Consider the following 22,407-nt stretch of genomic DNA (forward strand, 5'->3'; position numbering starts at 1 on the left):
ACAATAATGTAGGTGGAATACCTTGAACTGGATAAGGCTGCATCCCAAATGTCATCCAAGAAGTCAAAGCCAAGCTCCTCTTCCCAGTGCTGTTTTATAACAGTTAAAGAGGGCATATTAATCAAAGTAATGTATTCGTAAACTTTGGCCAGCCTCCCGTTTGACAGTGTAAAAGCGTGTTAATAATATGATCAAGATGGGTTTTAGGTGGGAGGGAGGGAAAATCTGGGAACTTCTTCCTAATAAAATCCCTCACCTGCAAAACTGAAAAGAGAAGACCATGGCAGATCAAATATTTCTTGGAGTTGTGTGAAACTGGTGAAGACGCCATCTATGTACAAGTGCTCCAGTTTTTGGATGGCCTTGGCATGCCAGATTTTAAAAACCGAGGAGTAGCTAGAGGGGGGGAATAAGGGGTTGTAAGAGAGCGGGGAGAAGAGAGAGATGCTCTGAAGGCCGAAGGAAAGTTTCAATTGTTTCAGCATTCTTAAAGAATGCCACACGGCAACATTATGTTTGGGGATTGAAACTGAGAGCTGGAGCGATGCCCCTAAGAGAGCAGAGAGAGAGTACGGATGGCAAAGGGAGGCCTCGATATTGACCCATGCTGGACAGTTTACGCTGTCAGAAGACAGAAGCCAGAAAGACATGCTGGTCAAGTTCGACGTTGGAAATTAGAGGCAGAAAGGAACTCTTTACGTATGCGTGCATGTTTAGTCAGAAAGAATCAGCCAGTAATAAGAATGAGGAGACACTGAAATAAACGAAGACATTTAGGCAGAATGTTCATCTTCAGCCCGTCGCAGCATCCTGACAGACTTCATTCGTGTCAGGTCACATTTTTAACCTGTTTATCTAATTGGTCACATAGCTCCTGAATTTTTCTATTTTTGTAAATTGCATTTATTTATTTTTTTTGACGAAATGTCACATTTGTCCTTTTCAATTAAAACAGTCTTGTTTTTTTTAGACAAACATCAAAGTGAGGTATTTGTTTAGTATCAGTGCTGAAACTTCGTCATCAGACTGACTCTAAAAACCGTCCCATTAATAACACATGACCCTCTCCAGACTCTTAATTGTCGTGTCTGCACCGGATCTCAGTCGATGTCTCCCAAAGTCGAAATGACAACTACACCCTTTGTTGTACATTAAAAATAATCTAAATCTAATTGGCAGATTGATTAAATTCTGTGCTGATTTCCTGCTTTAACCAGCGGTGGAATCTACATCTATAGTACATTTTCTCAAGGACAAATTCAAGGGAGTTTCCAGGAATATATGCAGCTTTACACGTCATACTCCACCACAGCTCAGAGGCTGGAAGTTATTTCATCCTTCCTGTCCAGGAAAAATGTATTTCCAGTTTGGTGATTGTGAATTTGAATGTTCTGATAAACTGAAGCATGAAGTGTCGCTTCATCTAAAACCTTCTTAGATGAGTTGATGTAAAACTGGCAGGAAAAGTTTGACTCTTCAAGGACGTGTGATTCTCAAACATCTTATAGACTAAGATGCATTGCTGTAGATTAAATCACATAAATTAAAATGAGCTCATCATCAGTGCAGCAGCATATTCATCCAAAAACATCAGATTTAATAATAAAACACTGACACAATGAGTACTGTTACTTTTTAATACTTTAAATAAATGTTGCTGATGATACTTTTAGTTAAAGACTTTTCTGATGATGCTCCCAAGAGGATGAACCTCAACATGTCTGTTTAACCTCATGGCTTCTCCTCTGGCGCCACCTTCAGGACAAACGTCACACTGTCAGTCACACTGAACACATGATCTGTAACATATGATCAGATGTAAACAGACCTCAGCTGATATTTATTTATTTATTACTCTGACTATAGACTGTAAACAAACAGGTGAGATCTGCACATGCGCAGAAGGGCGGAGGCCTGTCTCCGGGTCTTGTGGGCCTGTCTGCCTGCCTGTCTGTCTGTCTGCCTGTCTGTCTGCCTGTCTCCGGGTCTTGTGGGCCTGTCTGTCTGCCTGTCTGCCTGTCTGCCTGTCTCCGGGTCTTGTGGGTCTGTCTGCCTGTCTGTCTGTCTGTCTGTCTGTCTGCCTGTCTCCGGGTCTCGTGTTCCGGGTCATGAGACTCTGGAGGTGTGTCTCCCTCAGACAGCTCGCGCCTGGACTCCTGTGTGCAGCGTCCCGGAGGCACGTGCGCTCGGTGTCCCGGTGTGTTCCGGTGTTCAGGTGTGTTCCGGTGTGTCCCGGTGTTCCGGTCGTCATGGCGGAGGAGGCGAAGAAGCTGGCCGCGTGCGCCGCGGTGGATAACCACGTGCAGGTAGCAGCTGTTAGCCTGTTAGCTCCGTGCTACGTCAGCCCATACTAACAGATGGGAAGCTGTGTAGCTTAGCGTGCTAACTCATGACTGCTAACTCGGTTAGTGAGGTTAGCTCAGTGTAACCGTGCCTGACCCGGGATAAGGACTAAACACGCTCTGTGTATACAGACCTGTGTGTATTATATGTGTTATAATGCGTTATTAGACAGCTGAGCTGACATGCTGTAACACAATGATTCAGTCTGCAGCAGGTTGTGCACAGTCAGCACGTGACTCAGCAGAAGTTTGAATCAGACCTGCAGCACGTGACACCCTGCACAGCCTGAAACATGAAGCTGACCCTCCTGCAAAACAAAGCCATGCATACAAGGTGCACAGGTGTGTGACAGGTGTGCTGCTCCGTTAGATACACCTGTGCAATGACACACTGTGACTGACACTGACTGTGTCTTCTGCAGAAACATCAGAGGCTCGTGATATTAGAAACACCGCTCAGTAATTAAGTGAAGTATTATTAACAGAACTTAAACTCAGCTGCTGCTTTGGACTGAACTCTGTTCTCTTCTGTCTCTCACAGAACAACCAGGTGGTCGGAGTCGGCAGCGGATCGACCATCGTCTACGCCGTGGACAGATTAGGTGAGTGACGGCAGAATACAAAGCACAGGGCTGAGCCGTGAGGTCAGACATGTAGCTCATGGTGTGTGTGTGTGCGTGTGTGTGTGTGTGTGTGTGTGTGTGTGTGTGTTGTCTCTTCCAGCTGAGCGAGTGCGTCAGGAGAAACTCAACATTGTGTGTGTGCCCACGTCCTTCCAGGTTTGAGACGCACGTTCTTCCTTAAACACAGACACGCCTCATCCTGGTGTCTTCACGCTGTTTGGCAACGTTGTGGCTTTGAATGCAGCTCGTTACCACACACACACCGTCTCTTCTTTGTTGTCTAGAAATGACACATTTTCACAGAGTGAATCATTAATAATAACTGCACAGATTAAACGTGGTGTCACAGCTTCTCCTCTGTCTTTTGTCTTCTTCTTCTTCTTCTGCTGTTTTGCGGCTCCTCGTCCTCCCACAGGCTCGTCAGCTGATTCTGCAGCACGGCCTCACGCTGTCGGATCTGGACAGGCACCCAGAGGTATGATGAGCGCTTTACAAATTAATCTGAAAGTCTTGGAAATGAGGAAGAGCCTCAATATGTTGGTGCTCAAACGCTGTCACCTTGTGATGGAGCGCTGCAGCTGCACATTTAAAAAAAGCTGACTGTCTCAGGTTCTGTGAGGATTATACCTTTAACTTTGTTTGTCTACACACAGCTGGATGTTGCGATTGATGGAGCGGACGAGGTGGATGTCGATCTCACGCTGATAAAAGGTGGAGGGTGAGTGCAGCTCGGCGCAGGCAGCAGGATTAAACGGCGTCTCCCGTGATTTCTGTCTCAAACTCGTCCTCTCTTTGTCTCACAGCGGCTGCCTGACGCAGGAGAAGATCGTAGCCGGCTGCGCTAAACATTTCGTTGTCATCGCCGACTTCAGGTTTGTATTTGTCAGTTCAGCTCGAGCGCGGAAGTGATGTTGTTGCGTTAGCTGGTGGAGCGGCTGTTCTGTCTCCTGTGTGGCAGAAAACTTTGATTTCATCTTTGTGTTAGATTGCAGATTGTGTTAGTAGACTTGTTGTTGTGCTGCTTTCACACAGCTGGAAATATCACCTACTCTCCGTTTGTTAGAATATTTTTACCTGGCTGCCTTTTCCTCATCAGCTGTCGCTCGCACCATCAGATCTGTGTACCTGAGGATAAGCGCTTATCGAACTGGATGTGGTTAATGTGTCCATGTGTCTAATTCCCTTCATACTGTTTCCTCTCCTGCCAGGAAGGACTCCAAGGCTCTTGGCCAGCAGTGGAAGAAGGGAGTTCCCATTGAGGTGATCCCCATGGCGTACATTCCTGTCTCTAGGACCATAGCCAGACGCTTCGGAGGGGAAGCCAACCTTCGGATGGCTGTCAGTAAAGCAGTAAGTGGAGGACTGGCTTGACGCAGCTTTGCTTTGTGCTGCTTGGGGCCTCACCCCACACGCTCTGGGCGAAGTTAAAGATGCATTTAGTTTATTAAAACATGTAGGAAACATTCCATCATCTTTGTTAATGCCCTCAGTGCTTTTCATGCAGGATCTTACTGAAGTCATGTGACATTTCTATAATGAAATCGAATGTAACTCCATTTTTCTGGACTTGTGTGTCAGCTGTAGAGTTTTTGACCTCTGTGGTGCTACAGAGATGTTTTTCACGAGCGGGTCCACGCTTTGTTTGTCGAGCGTGCATGTGCACGAATCTACAGGTGCCATGATACGCAATCTGCAATCTGCCAGCAAAGACCAGAAGGAAGAACTAAAAACTAGTAGACATGGATGAAAAAAATGCTTTATGTTCAACACACTCACACACACACACACACACACACACACACACACAAATGTAAACATAACTTTAGTTTGTTGATGAGAAAAGTCCACAGGCCAAAGTTCACACTGCACACACAGATGACACCTCCACATGAACTGTGCACTCATTTTAATGACTTTCCTCCTACTCATTATTATTTAACTCGACAGCGTCCGGAAAGAGACAGAAGTTTGTTTGTTACTTTAGTTTGTAGAAGAAGAAGATTGACTTTGTTGATCCCTCGGTGGGAAATTCTTTTTTCACTCAAGTTTTTACATGTACAGCTCTGAGACACACACACACATTTTTTTCACACGTGTTGGAAAAGCCTCAGTTCACATTATCACAACATTCTGGTCAGGTTGACTCGGCCATGTCTGAACTCTGACTCTGTCTGTCTGGCTCTCAGGGTCCTGTCGTCACTGACAACAGCAACTTCATCCTGGACTGGAAGTTTGAGCACGCTCAGAACTGGAAAGAAGTCAACACCGCAATCAAGATGATTCCAGGTGAGGAGCTGACGGAGGACGGTGCACTTTGGGTTTGGTGATGGTGTATCCTGCCACCCAATCATCATCATCACACATGGTCTCCATCAAAACGCTGAGTGTGTCTTCATGTGTCCTCCTCAGGTGTGGTGGAGACGGGGCTTTTTGTCGGCATGGCTGAACGAGCCTACTTCGGGATGGAGGACGGAAGCGTGCAGGTTCGAGATCCTCCGGTCAACTGAGGAGTTTGCCATAATCACCGTCTCTCTCTCTCGCCTCTTGAAAATGACCTCACCCCCTCCCGCAAGTGCCGTGTTCACGATTTACACCCGGTTTCAGACTGTGTTTGGACGGAGCTGCACCACCTGCAGAACTAGACAAAGATGTAGCAGGTCTCAGAACCTGATCCACGTCAGGAGCACTTGGTATTTTTCTCATCCTGCAGATGGTGCTTCTGAGTCTGACAGTTTTAAAGTGCCTGATGAGTAAAAAAAAACAAGTGCATCTGATTTCCATAGTGTTTCTTTTCTCACTCTGTTGTTTGGCTGCCTGGTCTCTGGGAATGTTGGCTCGTCCTGTAATTGGCGGGTTTGACTGAATGTCTGCAGTGCTGTGGTGAATCACTGCAGTGCTACAGAATGAAACTAAGGTGTGCTTTGAGATTGTATTAAACAATTCTGCTATTAAAGTCGCATTTAAAATGCTCATGAACATACATCAAACTATTGGCATCCGCCGGGCTGCTGCAAAAAGTCCACTAGTCAAGTTAAACAGTCGGAAAGCTGATATGCCTCAAAGTCATTTTAATTAGATCACAGAAGGGGGAGTGATACGAGCTGTATACGACAACATAAAGAAGTTTTTTTTCTTTCTTCAAGAAATTAATTTCTCTAATTAATATGCTAATTTAAACAGCAAAAGGCTCCAAAAATTAATGAGATCCTTGATAATTTTGGGAAACCCTGTGGTGCAGGTATGAAGCTTCCATTATTTGACATGTTCCGCTGTGATAATCGTGTGTGTGTGTGTGTGTGTGTGTGTGTGTGTGTGTGTGTGAGAGAGACTTAAACAGTCACAACAAATGGTTTGAAATATACGACTAGGAGCAAATAACTGGTCCTCAGAGCAGAAAAGAAGCATTCAGTCTCTGCAGGCAAAAGGTTTTGAGAATCCTCACACTCAAGGTCAAATCATCTTATCACTGTGAGTGTGTATCCTCTCACACTGTGGAGGCAGCAGCAGCTTCACCTTTCATTTTGTGTTGTGCTCTGTGATCTGCAGCAGCACTCTGTTTGTTTTGTCTAATTTTGAGACCATTCAGCCAAACTCACTGACTCATGTTCATCCTCTTAAAGTAAAGCTGAAATTGTTGAACTTGTTCTGAAGTCTTCCGGATAACTGTACAGGTTAGACAGGTGTGCGTTTCAGGATTGTGTCACATGAGACGAACATTTTGGTTGTTGAATGAGTCACTGTAGCCGTGGACCAATGATCTTGGTTCCTGCTCTGGGTGGACAGTGGAAACCTTCTGGGGTATTCTTTCAGTTTCAACAGAAACTCCTGTAGAGTTAAACTCAGCAGGTCAGAGTCCACGTGCTCTCTCGCTCAATGTGTTTACTTTCATGCATGCACCTCCTCCCTCTTGTTGTTTGTGCCTGTACTTGCATTGACAGTTTCTTATTCCTGTACACAAGCCATCCGGTCACATGGAGCCTTGTGCCATAAACTTCATAACAACTATAGAAAGAACATTTTGAGGTGACTGGTCATAATTAATGCTGAACTGTTGTAGCTCAAATCTGAACCAACAGCGCTTACTATGTGCCTTGGCATGCCAAAGCAATAGAACACACTTTTTATTAAAAAGTACAGATTATGTAGCCGGCCATATCGTTGGAACAACTGCCGCTTTAAAAGCTGTTATCAGGTTTTTACAGAAGACATTTCAATATATCAGTGTATCAAAGATGCAAAAGACAAAAGATGAAACTCAAAGGTTTGATTTAGTTTGAACATATTTCATGTTTGGTCAGTTTGTTTCACACGGTCCCCTGAAGATCTTGCACTCAGTGTGCAGCAGCAGGTTTCAGTGAGAGAAGGTCACCATTCTTTTCAAGTTGTCTCTTTACACTGAGGATGAGACACGTCACTGTCCACAACAACCATCACTGGTTTGAAAATTGTGATAGTTTGTCATTTTTTTCTTTATAAGTGATATCTTTTATCTTGGAAAGCAGCTTTTCGCTCACTGTTTCTGGCTCACGATGCCTTACACTGGGTTTGTTTTTGTATGTTTTTGTACGTACAGCTCAGAGACTGAAGAACATCAAGCCTGGGAAATGTAATAAAATCATGCAGTTAGTTAGCTCACATGTTTGTCTACAAGTCATTTTACAGAGCACGGGAACATCCGATTCTGTTCCAGCCTAATCCTGCTCATGTACACAAAGTGTGAGTTAACTTTGACTGAGAATACGTGGCCTGGTTTGGGTCCGGTACAAGTCGTGCACCATGTTAGATGTTTTTGCACCAGCAGTTCTTTTTTTCTTTTCTTTACCAATTGACTGTGATAATGATTTTTTGCTGTGAAGGTACTATTTTCTCTGTCAACCAATACAGGACCAAACTGATAACAGCACGTCTCCTTGTTTTCTTTTTGCTGATTCCATGAAAACTTCATTCTGTGCATTCTTACATAGATAGATAAATAGAGAGAGACACACACACAGATGCACAGCAGCAGCAAATCATTAACTAACTATAAGTTACTGTAGTGGTAACAATAATGACAGTAATAATATGTGTAGTGGACGTCATGCAGGACCACAGCAGCAGCCACGATCTACGAGAACCTGCTGGACGAAATAGAAAGAAACTCCAGGGAAGAAGTTTAAGAAGAAGAAGAGATACTTTATTAACCCCGAACACACATACAGTACAAGTACAAGGCTCATAAACATGCAAACGTGTAGAGAGATGGGCAGCCAGCCAGAGCAGCGCCCTGCGAGCAGTTGGGGGGGTTCGGTGCCTTGCTCAAAAGCACCTCTCCCAGGACGGACAGACGTGCAATGGATCCTGCATGAGTTTAGTTAGTGACATGCACTCACATGCATTATGCGTTGATCATCGTGGGACCTGTAATGTTTACCTTTATCACAAATAGATGATTTCAATACTTGCAGACGTCAGTGAGGAGGTTTATATATTTTCATGTACTTTCCAACCAGAAGTGACTTCAGAGGTGCAGTTCTTCTCTGTGGCCACTTGAGGACGCTGGAAAAAAACAAGCTGCTCGCTCTCCTGCAAGCTGTTCACTTATTGCACAAGACAAGTGTTACAGTGACAGTGACCTCAGATCCTGATAACACAGATCCCACATGCAGTGAACAGCAGTCTGCACCGTGCAGTGCACCTTTTAACTGTCAGCTGATATTTGTATGGACGCATGAGGAAGGAACTTATTTATTATTTTTATCATTAAAAATGATTTTTAATCTTAGTGTGAGTGTTTTTCAGGCGTGACGTCACGCCCGTGTTTGTTTACCCTAAAATCAGGAGACATAACTCGTGATCAGGAACAGGAAACGCAGCCGTCATGTACAGCGAAGCCACGTTGATGCTTTAACGCTGTCTTGACAACTGCTCATGAACGACAGCTGACACATCCAATCAGAACTCGCGTTTCGTCAGCGGTGGCAAAAATCGACCAATAGCGACGCTGCTTATGGGCCCCTTCCCTCTCATTGGACGGACGATGACACATCCCACCAATCAGCTTCGCGCTACAGGACTCGCCATCGGGGACTTTTTTGCGTCACTTTTAACTCCGGGTTTGTGCCAGCCGCTAGTGCGCATGCGTCGTTATGACAGACAGCGGATTAGCCAATGATGTGCAGTGTTTGGGGGGCTGGAACGTTCTAAACCCGCCTTTTTGAGTGACAGCCGCCTGACCCAATCGCTTTCTGCTTAGTATGCGAGTATGCTTGATTGACAGGAGACGGTCCAATGAGAAGCGGGTATATTGTTTTGGGACAAACGTAGGCATTTCACTGTCCAATCCCAGTGTAGCAACAAGGCGGGAGTCCGCGTTACCAAGGCAAGACTTGAGGTAAGTATAAAGGGAATAACATGGAGTCCCAGTGGCTGTTTATGTTTACTTAAAGCACGGACTGGAAGGGCGTCCCGCCTCACACCGCGGACTTTTCTCTGGAGTTACACTTTGTTTCACTTTAAGTTGTTTATGTCAAGATTTACAAGGCCAGTGGCGTGTAAATCTCATATTTCACTAATGTGCCAGTCTTACAAATGGAAAGGGGGCTTCACTTTGGAAACGTGAGCATTTCCCTGGTGCTCCTGCTGCTGCTCAAAGCGCTGCTCGGATTTGGGACTTCGCAAACTCAGGGCTCCGCCGCCGCCATCGGGAAGGAGCCGCAGTCCTCCCGGGGTTCAGGTCCGACCTCGGAGGAAGATGTTGCGAGAGTCATGGAGCGGGGCTTGGGGAACGTAGGCGCCCCGGTGATCGTGGCGGACGTTACCGTGGAGGACGACGACAACGGGTCGGCGGGGGAGGCCGACGAGTCACACGGAGAGAGTAACGGAAACGTCCGACCGACCAGGTAATCTCTAAAACGCCGTTAGTTAGTTAGTTAGACGGTGTAACACACCTGTGTACCGCCAGGTGAGCTGAAATCAACAGAAACAAACTAACTGTGATTAAACTAACGGCGGTTTACCGAGTAACTGACGGCTCGCGCTTGTTGAGTATCACTCCGCCTGAGCGCGCGCTGCTGAAAACTTGTCATAACCCGGGATAACACACGTTATAACCCGGGATAACACGCGTTATAACGCGTGTTATCCCGGGTTATAACGCGTGTTATCCCGGGTTATAACGCGTGTTATCCCGGGTCACCTCTCTGCTGTTCTTCAGGAGTGTTAAGCGAGCTGTCAGAGCACAAAAACACCGAGAACACGAACCGGTCTGACCTCCAGAGTTCGGCTGGATACCGGGTGTTTGCGGTTAACTAGACCCGGTGTTTGCGGTCTATATAACGCACTGATGATCGTGGAAGTTCAGGGCTCCGGTTGCTGGGGGAGAAAGTTTGAGAGCCGAGTCCTCCTGCGCGGGATGGACCAAAGTTTGCACCGTGAAGCTGCAGCATGATGAACCTCAGCCTGTTGTCTTGCACATGCAAACAAAGCTGTCACTGCAAGATGCAGTATTAAATAATCAGCTTGTGTTATAATGTGATGTGCTCCGCTCTCCTCTCCAGGGGCTCTTGTCAGGTTTAATCTCCTCATTCAGTCTCAGAGTTAATTTGCTTCCCATTTATTATCACACCAAAATCACATTACATGAAGGGAAGCAGTCCTAAGCACCTGACAACAAGAGATACCTCCATCCTCTGTTGATCCACCTTATCTCCTCCTGTCAGCAGGTACGCTGCTTCTTATGCTGCTGCTGCTGCCGCTGAGGAAAGTTGAAAGAAGGTCTGAGTCTGCTTATTTAATTAACCCCAGTTAATGGCAACTTTAGTGCAAGAAACAAGCTGATGTCTGAGGTCATTTAAAGCAGGATGAAGTGACTGTTTGAGAGCTGTTGTTATTTAAGCGCTTAAAGATGCATATTATGGTCCCAGTCGAGGAGTTTGACAAACTGAGAGCAGTTGCTATGCCTGAAGAGCAGACACTTGCTGGGCACGGTACAAATCAAACATGACAAGTTCATGTTTTCATGCTCCGACAGACTGTCGTGCAGAGGCATGTCACTCAGCCGAGAACATCCCTACCAATCCTGCCAGTCAAAAGTTTATGGCTTCACGCAGTCCACAGGTTTACGAGCCCTGTTCAGACCTGCTGCTGCTGCTGCTGCGGCTGCTGCCCAAAGTGAGATGCAGTTCTTGGCGCAGTGGGTAGGGCATTGATTTCGTCTTACTCGGTAAACAGTAGGTTTGACGCCCACCTTAGACGTTTGGCGCAGTATGTTCTTCACGATGTTACTCCTCTCTGCCATGTTATTCTCTTTTTTCACCAAGATACTTTTGGCAGTAAGACAGCTCCTACAGTCACTCTTGGTACATTGTAGAAGTCCAGTCCACTGAATTATTCTCTGTGTAGTTTTATACATGTGCTTTTCACGGGGTGGATCAAAGTCAGCCATGAAACTGAAAAACCTCAGTCGAACCTTTTCGACGGCTTTTGGTGATGTTTCATGTCTTAATTCTAAAACTTGCTCCTTCTGTATCACCTCGGCGTTTCCTATTTGCCATCAACTTTTTTTAAAATCTCGACGCTCACGTAAAAGCGTCTTGAAAACCCCCAAAGCATCGAGTGTTGTTTGCAGTGATTTGGAGTGCCACACAAACCCAGTTTTGTCACAACAAGGATGCACTGAGCACGCCGTGCAGTCGGCCCCATGGAGCTCAAGTCAAGAGCAATAGGTGTGATGAGATGTTGTTTTGAATTATTTTGTAAGACGGAGTGAAAAAGATGTTTTCACGGGAATAAAACCTTTTTGTACACTGCTGTTTACACCACCAAGGACACAAACTTATCAGGATGAAAGTGACTGTGATGCACGATGGATGAGAGCTCTGTCTGTCATCTGCAGTACAGTACCAAGAGGAAATCGAACGTAATTAGCTGAGCAGTTTCTCTGTGATATAGAAGCAGACTATTCCCCTGCCAGGCACCTCAGCTGCTGCAGGAAAAACTCCTGAGTGTCATCCTGCTGCTGGTCACACCCTGCCACCGCTCGCTTCCACTCCTGCGTCTATTCCTATACCCTAAACCTCCCCGAGTCTTTTTCCTGTCACTTCTGCTGCGTCCTCCTGTCCTTCCTCACTCTGTCACAGCCTGCCTCTGCCGCTCGCTCTCTTCTGCTTTCCATATTCAGTTATAATAATGTGTTTAGAATATATTGTCAATAGTAATGAAAGTTTAAAGTGTTAAAATATTCTCTGGCATGTTGTTGAAATAGGGAGCTCACATTTTTGTGCGTTGTGTAATGAACTAAATAATAACGTTGGCTAAGTTTTAACCCTGATATGTAAAGTCAATAAGATAAAGATTAACAAAGATACAGCACGAACGAACAAGTGAGTTATTCATTTCAGACAACAACAGATGTGAAACATGACAGATTGAGCTGAAATCAGAAAATAATGAACTCGAAGACGGTTTTCTCTTCAAGTGTCAAACACGGGAAGATCCACGATCACACCGTGTCTCCTCTTTGTGTCTCGCTCTCGTATTTACTCTCTCTCTCTCATCTTCCACTTGCTCCTTCCCTAACGCTCTCCCTTACCTTCACACGTACACGTAGCTTTCTAATGTCGCCCCTCGGGTATATACTCTACTCCACGCTCGTTTTCCATCCATCTGTCAGGAGAATTGTGGTTGAACTTTAGAAACGTCTCAAGAAATGAAACTGAATTTTTAGACGGGCCAATTTAAAGAAAATGTTTTCAAATGTCAGAAAACTTGTTTAAAACCAAGTTATTGTTGAAGCATTTCAGCAGTATTTGTTCCATAAGGGAGAAGTGTGTGGATGATTTTAAACATTGAAGGTCATGACGGTCAACTTGGACTTCAGTCCGATTATTGAAGACTTTTGGGAAGTAATCATCGTCATTAACGAGGTCAGCTTTTTGTCACGCTTGCTCCTGCGACCTTCACCTGCAGCTGCTGCTGTTCTTAAACACACCAGGTGATAAGAAGTGCCGCCCTGTGACAATAACCAGGATAACACACCCATGACCAGTTTGGCTAAGAGAAACTAGACAAGGAAGTTTTTCATGTTTGTTCACGACACATAACTCAAACCATTGAAGCACTTCTTCTTTTACTTTGGAAGGATCCTGGAAACTTCAGTGCTTTGCTTTCACAGCCGTTGTGCCTCTTAAAGAGATTGGACTTCCAGTGAAGCCTCTTTTATTTTCTTCCAAATGATATTTTGGAGTGGAGCACTTCAAACACAAACTCTTGAGAACAGTCTACGCTCAGGTGTCAACATTTTGAAGTTTCCGTCAGTCACTGTTGTTTTTTTATTTTATTCCTTCTCCCTCCTCCTCCGCCCTCGTATCCTGTAATCTATAAATATTGTAGATGTTGTCTTTGATCCGGCCTTCAGTGTGTGACGAGCGCTGCTGTCATGTCGGCTGATGGCTGTCACCTCACCTTAATGTTGTCATCTATAGGTTAGAAACTCTCCTCTGGAGACTTGGTGTTTACATCTGTCTCAGTGCATGTGTGTGTGTGTGTGTACATTTAAAGGCTTTTGTATGTGTGTGTGAATCATGCATGTGACGGTGCTGCCAGGTTTGATGCCTCCGCCAGCGAGCGTCCGTCGGGGCCTCCAGCACCTCGGGGAGCACTTGGAGGTGAGAGGAGAGAGGACAGCAGCTTTGTTTGAACCTACTACCCCCACCACCACCACCACCACCACCTACCTACCTACCCTCGGTAACCCTCCCCACCCCCCACCACCACCCTCAGGGCTCTGTAACGGCAACAGCTCTACTGGGCCGCCGTGCTTGCCGGCTGGCTCCCACCAGCCTACTGCTTAGCAACAGCCAATCGGCCAAGCCGGGCGACTTGTTGGCCAATTGCATCGGAGAGACGGGCTAGTGCTCAGAATTTGAGTTGGCCGCATGGGTCTGGCTATAGTTAGGTAAAGGAGGAGGAGGCGGAGGAGATTTTTTTATTTTTTTTTTAAGAGGGGAGAGTTCATTTCCTTGTTTTTTTCCTCCTCACTTTGTTTCAGTAGTCTGCTCTCTGTAACCAGGGAGATGTTGTGGGGTGTATTAATAGAAACTGTCCCCAAAATAACAAGTCAGGACGGAGATGATTGAACTCCCTCTGGGAACTTTGAATTGAACATTTAGAAATCAGTTGTTGAACCTCCGTCCATGTCCGGCTGTTTGTTTCACATCAGAGAGGTCTGAATGTAAAACTCACCTCAAACGACCTTATATCATCTGCATTTCATCCTCATTGTCTCATTATGTAAGCATGTTTTTATGTCTTATTGCTCTCTCTAATAATGTCAGATTGTTGTTCAGTGTGCAGCTGACGTTGAGATGTGATGACCTTTCCCGACACTGATTTCTTGACTCGGTCTGAAGTGCTCCACATGTTTTTTTTCCGGCTGTTTCATAATTTTCGGTGTAGTGACAGAAATAGAAACCCCATTCTGCATAAATGTGATTGCTAAACAATACTGGCTGTGAATATGATTATCAGGAGGAGTGGATTTATTGGGTCAGTGGCTATTTTGGTAAGTCGGTGAGGACCCATCCTGCAGCACTGCAGTATGGGTGGGGCAGAGGCAAAAAGGTGGGATACTCTAAGAGAGAGAGAGAGAGTCAGGAAGGGAGGGAGAAGAGGATGAAAACAAGGAGTTAGCTGGTACTTAGTAGGACCACGCTGTCTTGTTTTCACTCCCGATAGCTCCTCACTGCTTAGCAACAACGAATCAGATCCTCGGGATGGAGCTGCAGCCCAGCCAATCCTGCAGCAGGAGCGTGGCGCCATAGAGTTTGGATTTTACCACGTGTGAGATGATACGGTTTGGAAAGGGGAGCGTGCTTATGCAGGAGGAGAGAGAGTGTGATGGCAGTGCTTTTTCTTAATGCTCTGTGTGTGTGTGTGTGTGTGTGTTATGTTAGTGTAAGTTTTTTTTAACAACCACGCCCTTTGCTCTCTGATGCGGTGGTCTGCTGCAGCGACCCTGACGGATGCGAGGCCGGTTTAACTCGGGTCCGTCTCTCGCCGGGCGTCAGCTGCTGCGACAAAGACATAAAAAAGTGATCACGTGTTTATTTAACAGTTATATAAACCACAGCGCTGCTGTCTCATGTCTCTTCAGGGTTTAGTTCAGTCACCTCTGTGACACGTGACCGATGATACTCTAGTCTTACTGTGGGAGTTTATTTGTGTTAGGTGTTGTTAGGCATGTTAATAGTTGTGGTTTGCTGCCTGCAGGTTCTTAAGCTCTAAAAGATCTTGTATTGAATTATGGGATTAGCACAATTAAAAGGCTTACAGGGCTCTCACTTTCTCTGTGTGGTAACAAACATTTGTGATCACTCGATTGTTTTTCTCTTTATGCGTGTGTGAAATATTCATTCTGACTCTGAATAAATAATCTCAGATTAAATGTTTAAAGCCTCGCCCCCCTCTGCGGCTCACTTCCTTCAGAATGCTCAAAGTTTAAAGGAATCCATTTGACTCTCTTCCCCTCCTGCTGGTGCAGCTGGTGGTGCTGGGCGCGGCCGGCTCACAGCCGCATCCATAACTTTCTCCCCACGTGCTCCCCATGCTCTCGTATTTTCGCTCTGGCTCTCGGTGGCTGCGCGGCAGGCTGAGTGGCAGCTGCGCGGCAGCAGAACTCCACACTCCAGCGTGCATTCAGGCTGCTCGCTGTTGCATGGTTACAGGCAGCTCTGCCTCGCCATTGGCTCGGAGTCTGCAGAGCTGCTCGCGCATTGGCCGAGCGAGTAGAAAAACACTGCTCCCATTGGCCGCCGCAAAGTCGCAGGCTGTTGCGATTGGTCCGACTCAGTGTCTCCCGCTCCTTAGAGACTCAGCCTGTGTAAACATCCTGGTTGTTTCTTTCAATGGAGTGTGTTTACCAGCAGCTCGGTTTTGCCGGTGTGTGCAGACTGAGGCTGAGTGTCTCTGAGGAGCACAGAGTCTGGTGAGAGCGAGGCTAATTGGCTCCCTGCTCCGCCGTACGCTTTGTGATTGAAGAAGCACTCTGCACTATTATGACACTTTGACAGCATTACAGGCGAGGACGCTAACAACCCTCAGTCTGCTGGCAGCCTCGCTGCTCTTCCTCTTTCTCCATCCACATCCTCCACTCCAACGTCTTCTTCAGGGTCTCCGCCGCCGCCTGCATCTGTCACATCGGCGGCGGCGGCAGCAGCCCCACAGGCTACATGATCTCCCTTTGGTGACGAGCAGAGCGGCGGTGTCTCGGGGCTCAGACATGGAAAATAAATTGCCCCGAGTTCTACATGATGCAGTCAGGCTGTTTGTTTTGTTGGAGTTGTTTTTATTGTTCGGTTTAGTGCGGCTCGTTTTCTCCATTACCATCATGTTACCTAAGTTGTAGAGTTAAGAGCCCCCCTCCCCCACCCGACCTCCCCCCTCGGCTCCTCTTTATCTGGAGTACAAAGAGTCCATGAAGCCTTTCATCCCCCCGCTCCCAGTGAAACTCTTCTATCTCTCGCTCGCTCTCCATCTCTAAAGTTGAACTCGCTGTTCTCAGTCACCTCGTCCTCGGTTGTACATTCACAGCATGACTTGGAGGGGGGAGGCGGGGCCAGCTGAGCGAAGGCCGCCAAAGCTTCCACCCTCTCAGAGAGCCGACTGCTTAGCAACAACCAATCAGCCTAATATTTTTGGCAGAGTCTAGCAGCCAATGGAGAGGGTGAGAGCGGGCTTTAGCACTCTGTTTTTATTGGTGGCTCAGTGGAAAAACAATGTTTTTCTTAGCGCTCCACACTTCAGTGCTAGTGGCGATGCTGATCATGCTTGGAGCAGATTTGGGGAGATAATCTTGGCTTTGATGGGCCTGAAAGACACATGGCTCATTACTGTTAAGTGATCCTATTTGCATTTTTATGCAAACTTCCAGCTCCAGTTGAGCTGAAACAACTGATCTGGTCCTGAGCAGCAGTTGTAACTCACTGTGAATGTGTAAGTGGCTACAGTGAAACATAAGAGAAAGTTTCCTCGCATCGATTTGGCGCCGTCTGAAACAATCAATGTCTTAGTTGTCCGAAGGCTTAAACATCCTTGAACACGCTCCTACTCCTTCGTGACTGATTGGGGAAATCAATAAGGGATTATAGCTCGTCAATAGCAATTCACCTGCTCAGCCTCAATGATGGATAGCGCAGGTGATGGCAATATTAAACACACTCAGCCCTGTTAACTCAGAGTGTACATAAATAAAGATGATGGATGATGACGGCTCCGTTTTTTCTTTATTTCCTATTTCCCTTCAGTCAGAGCTGGGAAGACGAACAAGTGTAACACTGTCCCTCCCTTTTGCAACTGCTGTCTAGTTGCCCTCGTGGGAGGCAGTTAAAGCCCCATATGCCCCCACCGGCCAACAGAGGGAAGCCGGTCGGGTCCCAGCTGTGCGGATGCAAAGCAGTGGGTGCTCAGAGACGGCGTGTGTGCCTATCCGACCCTCGCCGGTTAAATAAAGCTAAAAGCCCCGTTGACAGCGTCTCCTCTCGACAGATACAAATCAATAGTCAGGAGGTGGCCCCTGCCGGAGCTCAGGACAGGATTGACAAGCAATGCGGCAGAAGCTTTAAGAGTCAGACGAAGACGGGTGGGGCTGGTTGTCTCGATTAATTCAAGTCAGTTAGGCTGTTTTTAGCTTGGAGTTAGTAGACGAGCGAGAGAGAGAGAGAGAGAGAGAGGAACTTCACAAATCCTGCTGTGTTGGCACATGAAGAGGAATAAAACTCATTTCTGCTTCACTACTGATGGAGAAAACCCTTCACTAAGGATACCTTTCGAATTAATTGGGGAGGAAAAACCTGAAATGCAAGAATCCATCACCACAATCACCCCCACCTCCCCCCTTAAAAACATTCTCAGAGGTGAGGCGAGCCGGTGCTGTGAGGAATCCTGAGCCCATACATCATCTAAGGGAAAACACTTTCACCCCCTGCATCTTATTTTCCTCCTGCGTCTTATTTTTAGCCACTCACTGTGTCTCTGCCAACAAAGCTCCTGAATGAAGGATGTGAAAAATATGTCCACTATATTTTTTCTGAATAGTATTCTGAAAACAGTTTTTCAGGAATCAGATAATATTTTCCAGGTGGAGCGTTGTATCAGACACGCAGAGCTCTGACTGCAGCAGGACTCTGCTGCTCTGTTGTCTCTGTCACAGTAATGTTTTTCCACTAATGGCCAAGCATCTTTCATTACATCCAACAGGCTTAGGACAGAGTTTCATCCGTCTTGTTGTTAAACTCACAAAGATCTGAAAGTGAAACGATGCCAGCGTCTGAGCGCTTTGCTTGTTTTCTCCTGCTCTGAGCTGTCATCGTGGGCAGCCGAGCCAATGTTTGTGAACACTCATTTCCCTGCCAATGCTGGAGAGCCGAGACCAATCAGAAATGTGGCCGATCGAATCCATCAAAATCGAAATAAGAGACGCTCACGTCCACACGTGAAAACATTAATGTGAGGCTGATTTTACTAATAACAGTTTTAAGCCTGAGAGAAGTAACCGTGTCAAATCCCTCCTGTGTGCTCTCGACAGTCGCTGCTACCATCTGTTTCAGAGCATCATCTGTGTCTTCTTCCCGTACCTGGCGTGCGGCAGACTCTTCTGTCTTTCTTTAAACGGGGAGAACAATGAGGTTGACGGTCATAATAGAAGAAGTTACTTTCAGCACTCGTAGAATCAACTCCCCTGCCTGCCAGCTTTGTTTTTCATGTTAGTCGCAGTCAAGGTTAAAATGGTGTGATGTGCTCTGAGTGTACTTTTAATTCATCCACGTTTCACAAAGTTCACTCAGCTTCAGCTCTCTCAGTCCTCGTATCACCCCTGTTTCTGTTTGATGCTTTCACGTGGTGTAGATGAACGAGGCGTCTCTCCGATGGATCATTTAGTATTTTTCTTTATGGAAATATGTTTGTGTGTGTGGGATGTCCGGTCAGGTTTTAATAATCCTCGGGTCTGCTCACATGTCTTTAATCAACATGCCACCCAGACCTGCTGACAGGATGGGGTTTGTCATGGCACAGGTGTGCTGCTGGCTGCAGTTGAAGGTCACCCTGATTGCTAAACAAGGGGTGAGGAGCAGAGAGAGAAAGACAACATCTGCACCGCCACTGAAAAATCCTTCGCCCTTGTGTGTCTTGTGTGTGATGGCGTTAAACCCCCACAGTGAAGATGGCATTAAAGGACAACACTTTATTTGTCATGTTTGCAGAGACTGCCCTGAAAAGTGGAAGACATTGTTAATAATGAGGTGTCTATAGATCCTTATTAGAGAGTGTCTTTGTGTTCTGTCCACAGGTCTCTTGTGATCATCAGCACCCTGGATGGACGGATCTCAGCTCTGGATCCTCACAACCAGGGCAGGAAGCAGTGGGACCTCGATGTGGCCTCAGGGTGTCTGGTGTCCTCCAGCCTCAGCAAACCTGAGGTAGACCAACACCTGTGTTTCCTTTTGTATTTCTATATCTATTAAAAAAAAGACTAGTAATGCAGCAGACGTCTTCTAAACATGATGACCCGTGTTTCTCAGTCAGGTTAAACAGACATCGCCCAGCTGATTAAGATGAAACCGTCAGTTTGCTCAGTCCTGACGTGTCAGCGTGAGGTTAAGGATGCAGGCTCTTCTGAGTGCGTGCCTCCAAACAAACACTGTCCCTCCTGGATTTCTTTCTGTAGACAGCGAGGCCAATAATTGAGCTCAGTGCACTTTGAACAGTAAACCAAGCGTTGCTGTTGCTTACATTCATTTCATGTACACATAAACAAACACACACACACACACATCATACAAAATGTACAGCAGACATACTGCACACCCCCACATGAATCTGAGAGGAGCTGTTTCGCCTGGAGGATTAGCCTCTTTGTTGACTGTGGTGGTTTACACATACGAGCACAGCGAGACCCTCGTCTGTGCATGTACACAGAAGCTTAAACCGCCCACACCGACATGCTGGAAGTGAAGTGTAGCCCGGAGCGAGACCAGAGCGCTGCTTTCCCAGATACATACGAGAGACGTGCTCGTAGTTTACTTTGATGTGGACTCGCTCTGTGTGTGTGTGTGTGTGTGTGTGTGTGTGTGTGTGAGTGTGTGTGTGTGTGTGTGTGTGTGTGTGTGAGTTTTGCCTTAGGGAAAAGCCTCTGATACAAACAAGGGTCTGGGTGGCTGCTGAGATCAGTGCTGGTAAGTCTGTGGCTCTGTCATAGAAGAGAATCTTGTTTATTAGGCTGATATGACAATAAAAATCAACAACTCATGAAGTTTACCACCTTCTGACAGGTGTGGTTCTCCCAGAAAACACCTGTCTTATAGGTCGTGATGCATGTTTTGCTTCCTATAGAGGAAAAAGTCAGCCCAGGCGGTTTGATTGACACCAAATGAAATAATGGGAAATGAACACTTAGCACAAAAGATAAGGATGTGCATAAAAAAAAAAGCAGCTTCAGCTTCAACAACCCAAATATAGCAACGTCGGGGTTCCTCGTCACAGAAGAATCTCCTTCAGTGTTTAAGAACCTCTCGTGTTAGTGGGTGAAGTGGCTCTCAAGTATGTGCAGCTCAGCCTGCGAGATCTGAGAGGTTCACCGGTTAACAAGCCTGCAATTAGGAGGAGGGAACTAATCGCTGGAGTCAGCTGCTGCACTGAGGATCTAACTTGTTCTGGATCTCACGGTGGAGAAGCGCTGTGTGTTCATGGTGTTATGATGAGGAAAAACTCCTGAAGGTTCCTCGAAGCACTTAAAGTTTGTACAATATGTCGACGACAAACAGCTTCTAAAAAAAAGTCTTTAATATGTTTGTTAAATAATATTTCACAGTGTTTAAACTTCTGTTTGAATCTTTAACTTCAAAACACCAACCCGGTATTTACAATAAGATTTCTGCTTTCTTTACATTTAATGACAGAAAAATAATGGATAATAATGGATTATGGATGGATAATCATAAGTGTAACATATTATTTATGAGTTAAAATAAATAGTTTACCTGGTAACAGCAGACACCTGACAACATCAGTAATAACCGGAAACCAGCTGGAACAGGCTGCAGTGAAAGTGTGTTTGAGTTTAAGGGACTTAAAATACTTTAAATATTCAGTCATGAGCTTCAGAGTTTGTCGCGTGTGCCGTGAATTTAAAGGCTCTGGCTCCGAGATCACTCTGAGGACATCAGCTGTGTTGTAAAAAAAGAAATGATGTCAGCAGGAACGGGCCAAGCGAACACTTTTTTTCCTCCAGCTGCTGAGTGGAGCTCATCTCATCAACAATGACCTGAAGAACCTGTGCCGCTGACAGCCAACCTTCATATTTTTATGTCTGTCTGTAGATGGGGTTGTGGCATTGGCAGATATGTGCTCTGCTACAGAAGCAGGAGATCTTTACAAATCTTTAATTATCTTTTATTATGGTACGGAGTGACCGGACTGTCACCCATCCCATGTCTCCAAGTGCACCCACAGAGCTCTGTCATCGCGCTGAAGCCCTGCAGAGATGGTGCTGTGCCCGTCTGACATGTGCTTTCTTATCCTTTGATGCCAGGACACACACATGACTTGAAGCGGCACACATGCTTGAGAAAGACGTCCTCGTGGTGTTGGCTGTGTTTACAAAGAGAGGACGATATCAGACCAAATGTAGGAGCCTGTGGGACTGCAGATGGAGTTCAGCGAAGGGTTTAACGAACACACGCCTCTGCTGTTTGTTTCTTTCTGACTAAATCTTTTCTGCTTGGCAGTGAGCGGCTGTTCTCATCAACAGAGGAAGTCAACAGCTATCTGTTCTCTTGTTGATTTGCTCCCTTCACTTTCAGAATTTGCCGTTTGAGTCTCAGTCTCGCACATTTTTAATTTTTCAGAGTGTCTTTTTCATTTCACTTTGCTCTCTCTCTTTGCTGCATTTAATATGACCGCTTGCTTCTCTCTGTGGCGTTGAGGATGCTGAACATCTAAACTGACAATATTCTCTCTGTCAGTGTTGACATGTTTGGGTGAAGTTGTATCCATGGACTCAGGTGTGGAGTTCCTTCCCCTGTGCTTCCATCATTGCCTCGCTCTGTTTTGGCTGATGGACGATGGACGAGGCTTCGCCTCCTCTGATATCTAAAAAACATGAGAACTAATAAACGGGAATATTCCCATTTACAATCTGAAAGGTCTGACTACTGTATAAAAGTAATAACTGCAAAATATCCTGTTATCCAAGATGTATTGCTTCTCATTTTGAATGCACTCCCTGTGTCGCGCTGATTTCTGTTTACTTGATCGTGTCGTCTAAAATGATTCATCATTATGATGAAAAAGCATCTTTACCTCAGACTAATAAATCTGAGCTTAACATGATTTATTCCATACAGTAACGTTTATTGTTGCTGTGCCACCCAAACAGGTGTCTACTGTTTTTAGTGTTACACCTGACA

General features: G+C 45.9%; 2 protein-coding genes across 2 annotated transcripts in view; both read left to right on the top strand.

Annotated features, from left to right (window-relative positions):
- Positions 1–2,043: 2,043 nt before the first annotated feature.
- On the top strand, positions 2,044–7,863 carry rpia (ribose 5-phosphate isomerase A (ribose 5-phosphate epimerase)). The gene is made up of 9 exons (XM_027274574.1): positions 2,044–2,306; positions 2,884–2,944; positions 3,066–3,121; positions 3,381–3,440; positions 3,619–3,683; positions 3,769–3,837; positions 4,174–4,315; positions 5,152–5,251; positions 5,375–7,863. The coding sequence occupies exons 1-9, from the start codon at positions 2,109–2,111 to the stop codon at positions 5,470–5,472; spliced, it is 849 nt and encodes a 282-aa protein (XP_027130375.1). The 5' UTR covers positions 2,044–2,108; the 3' UTR covers positions 5,473–7,863.
- Positions 7,864–9,120: 1,257 nt separating this feature from the next.
- eif2ak3 (eukaryotic translation initiation factor 2-alpha kinase 3) overlaps positions 9,121–22,407 on the top strand; it is a 28,972-nt gene continuing 15,685 nt past the window's right edge. Inside the window, exons 1-2 of the mRNA XM_019260653.2 lie at positions 9,121–9,846; positions 19,290–19,419. Coding sequence (XP_019116198.1) covers positions 9,536–9,846; positions 19,290–19,419 — 441 coding nt within the window. The 5' untranslated portion in view covers positions 9,121–9,535. The remainder of the gene's footprint in view (positions 9,847–19,289; positions 19,420–22,407) is intronic.

The sequence above is a fragment of the Larimichthys crocea genome, chromosome XXIV, assembly GCF_000972845.2.
Source record: "Larimichthys crocea isolate SSNF chromosome XXIV, L_crocea_2.0, whole genome shotgun sequence".
NCBI classification, from domain to species: Eukaryota; Metazoa; Chordata; class Actinopteri; family Sciaenidae; genus Larimichthys; species Larimichthys crocea.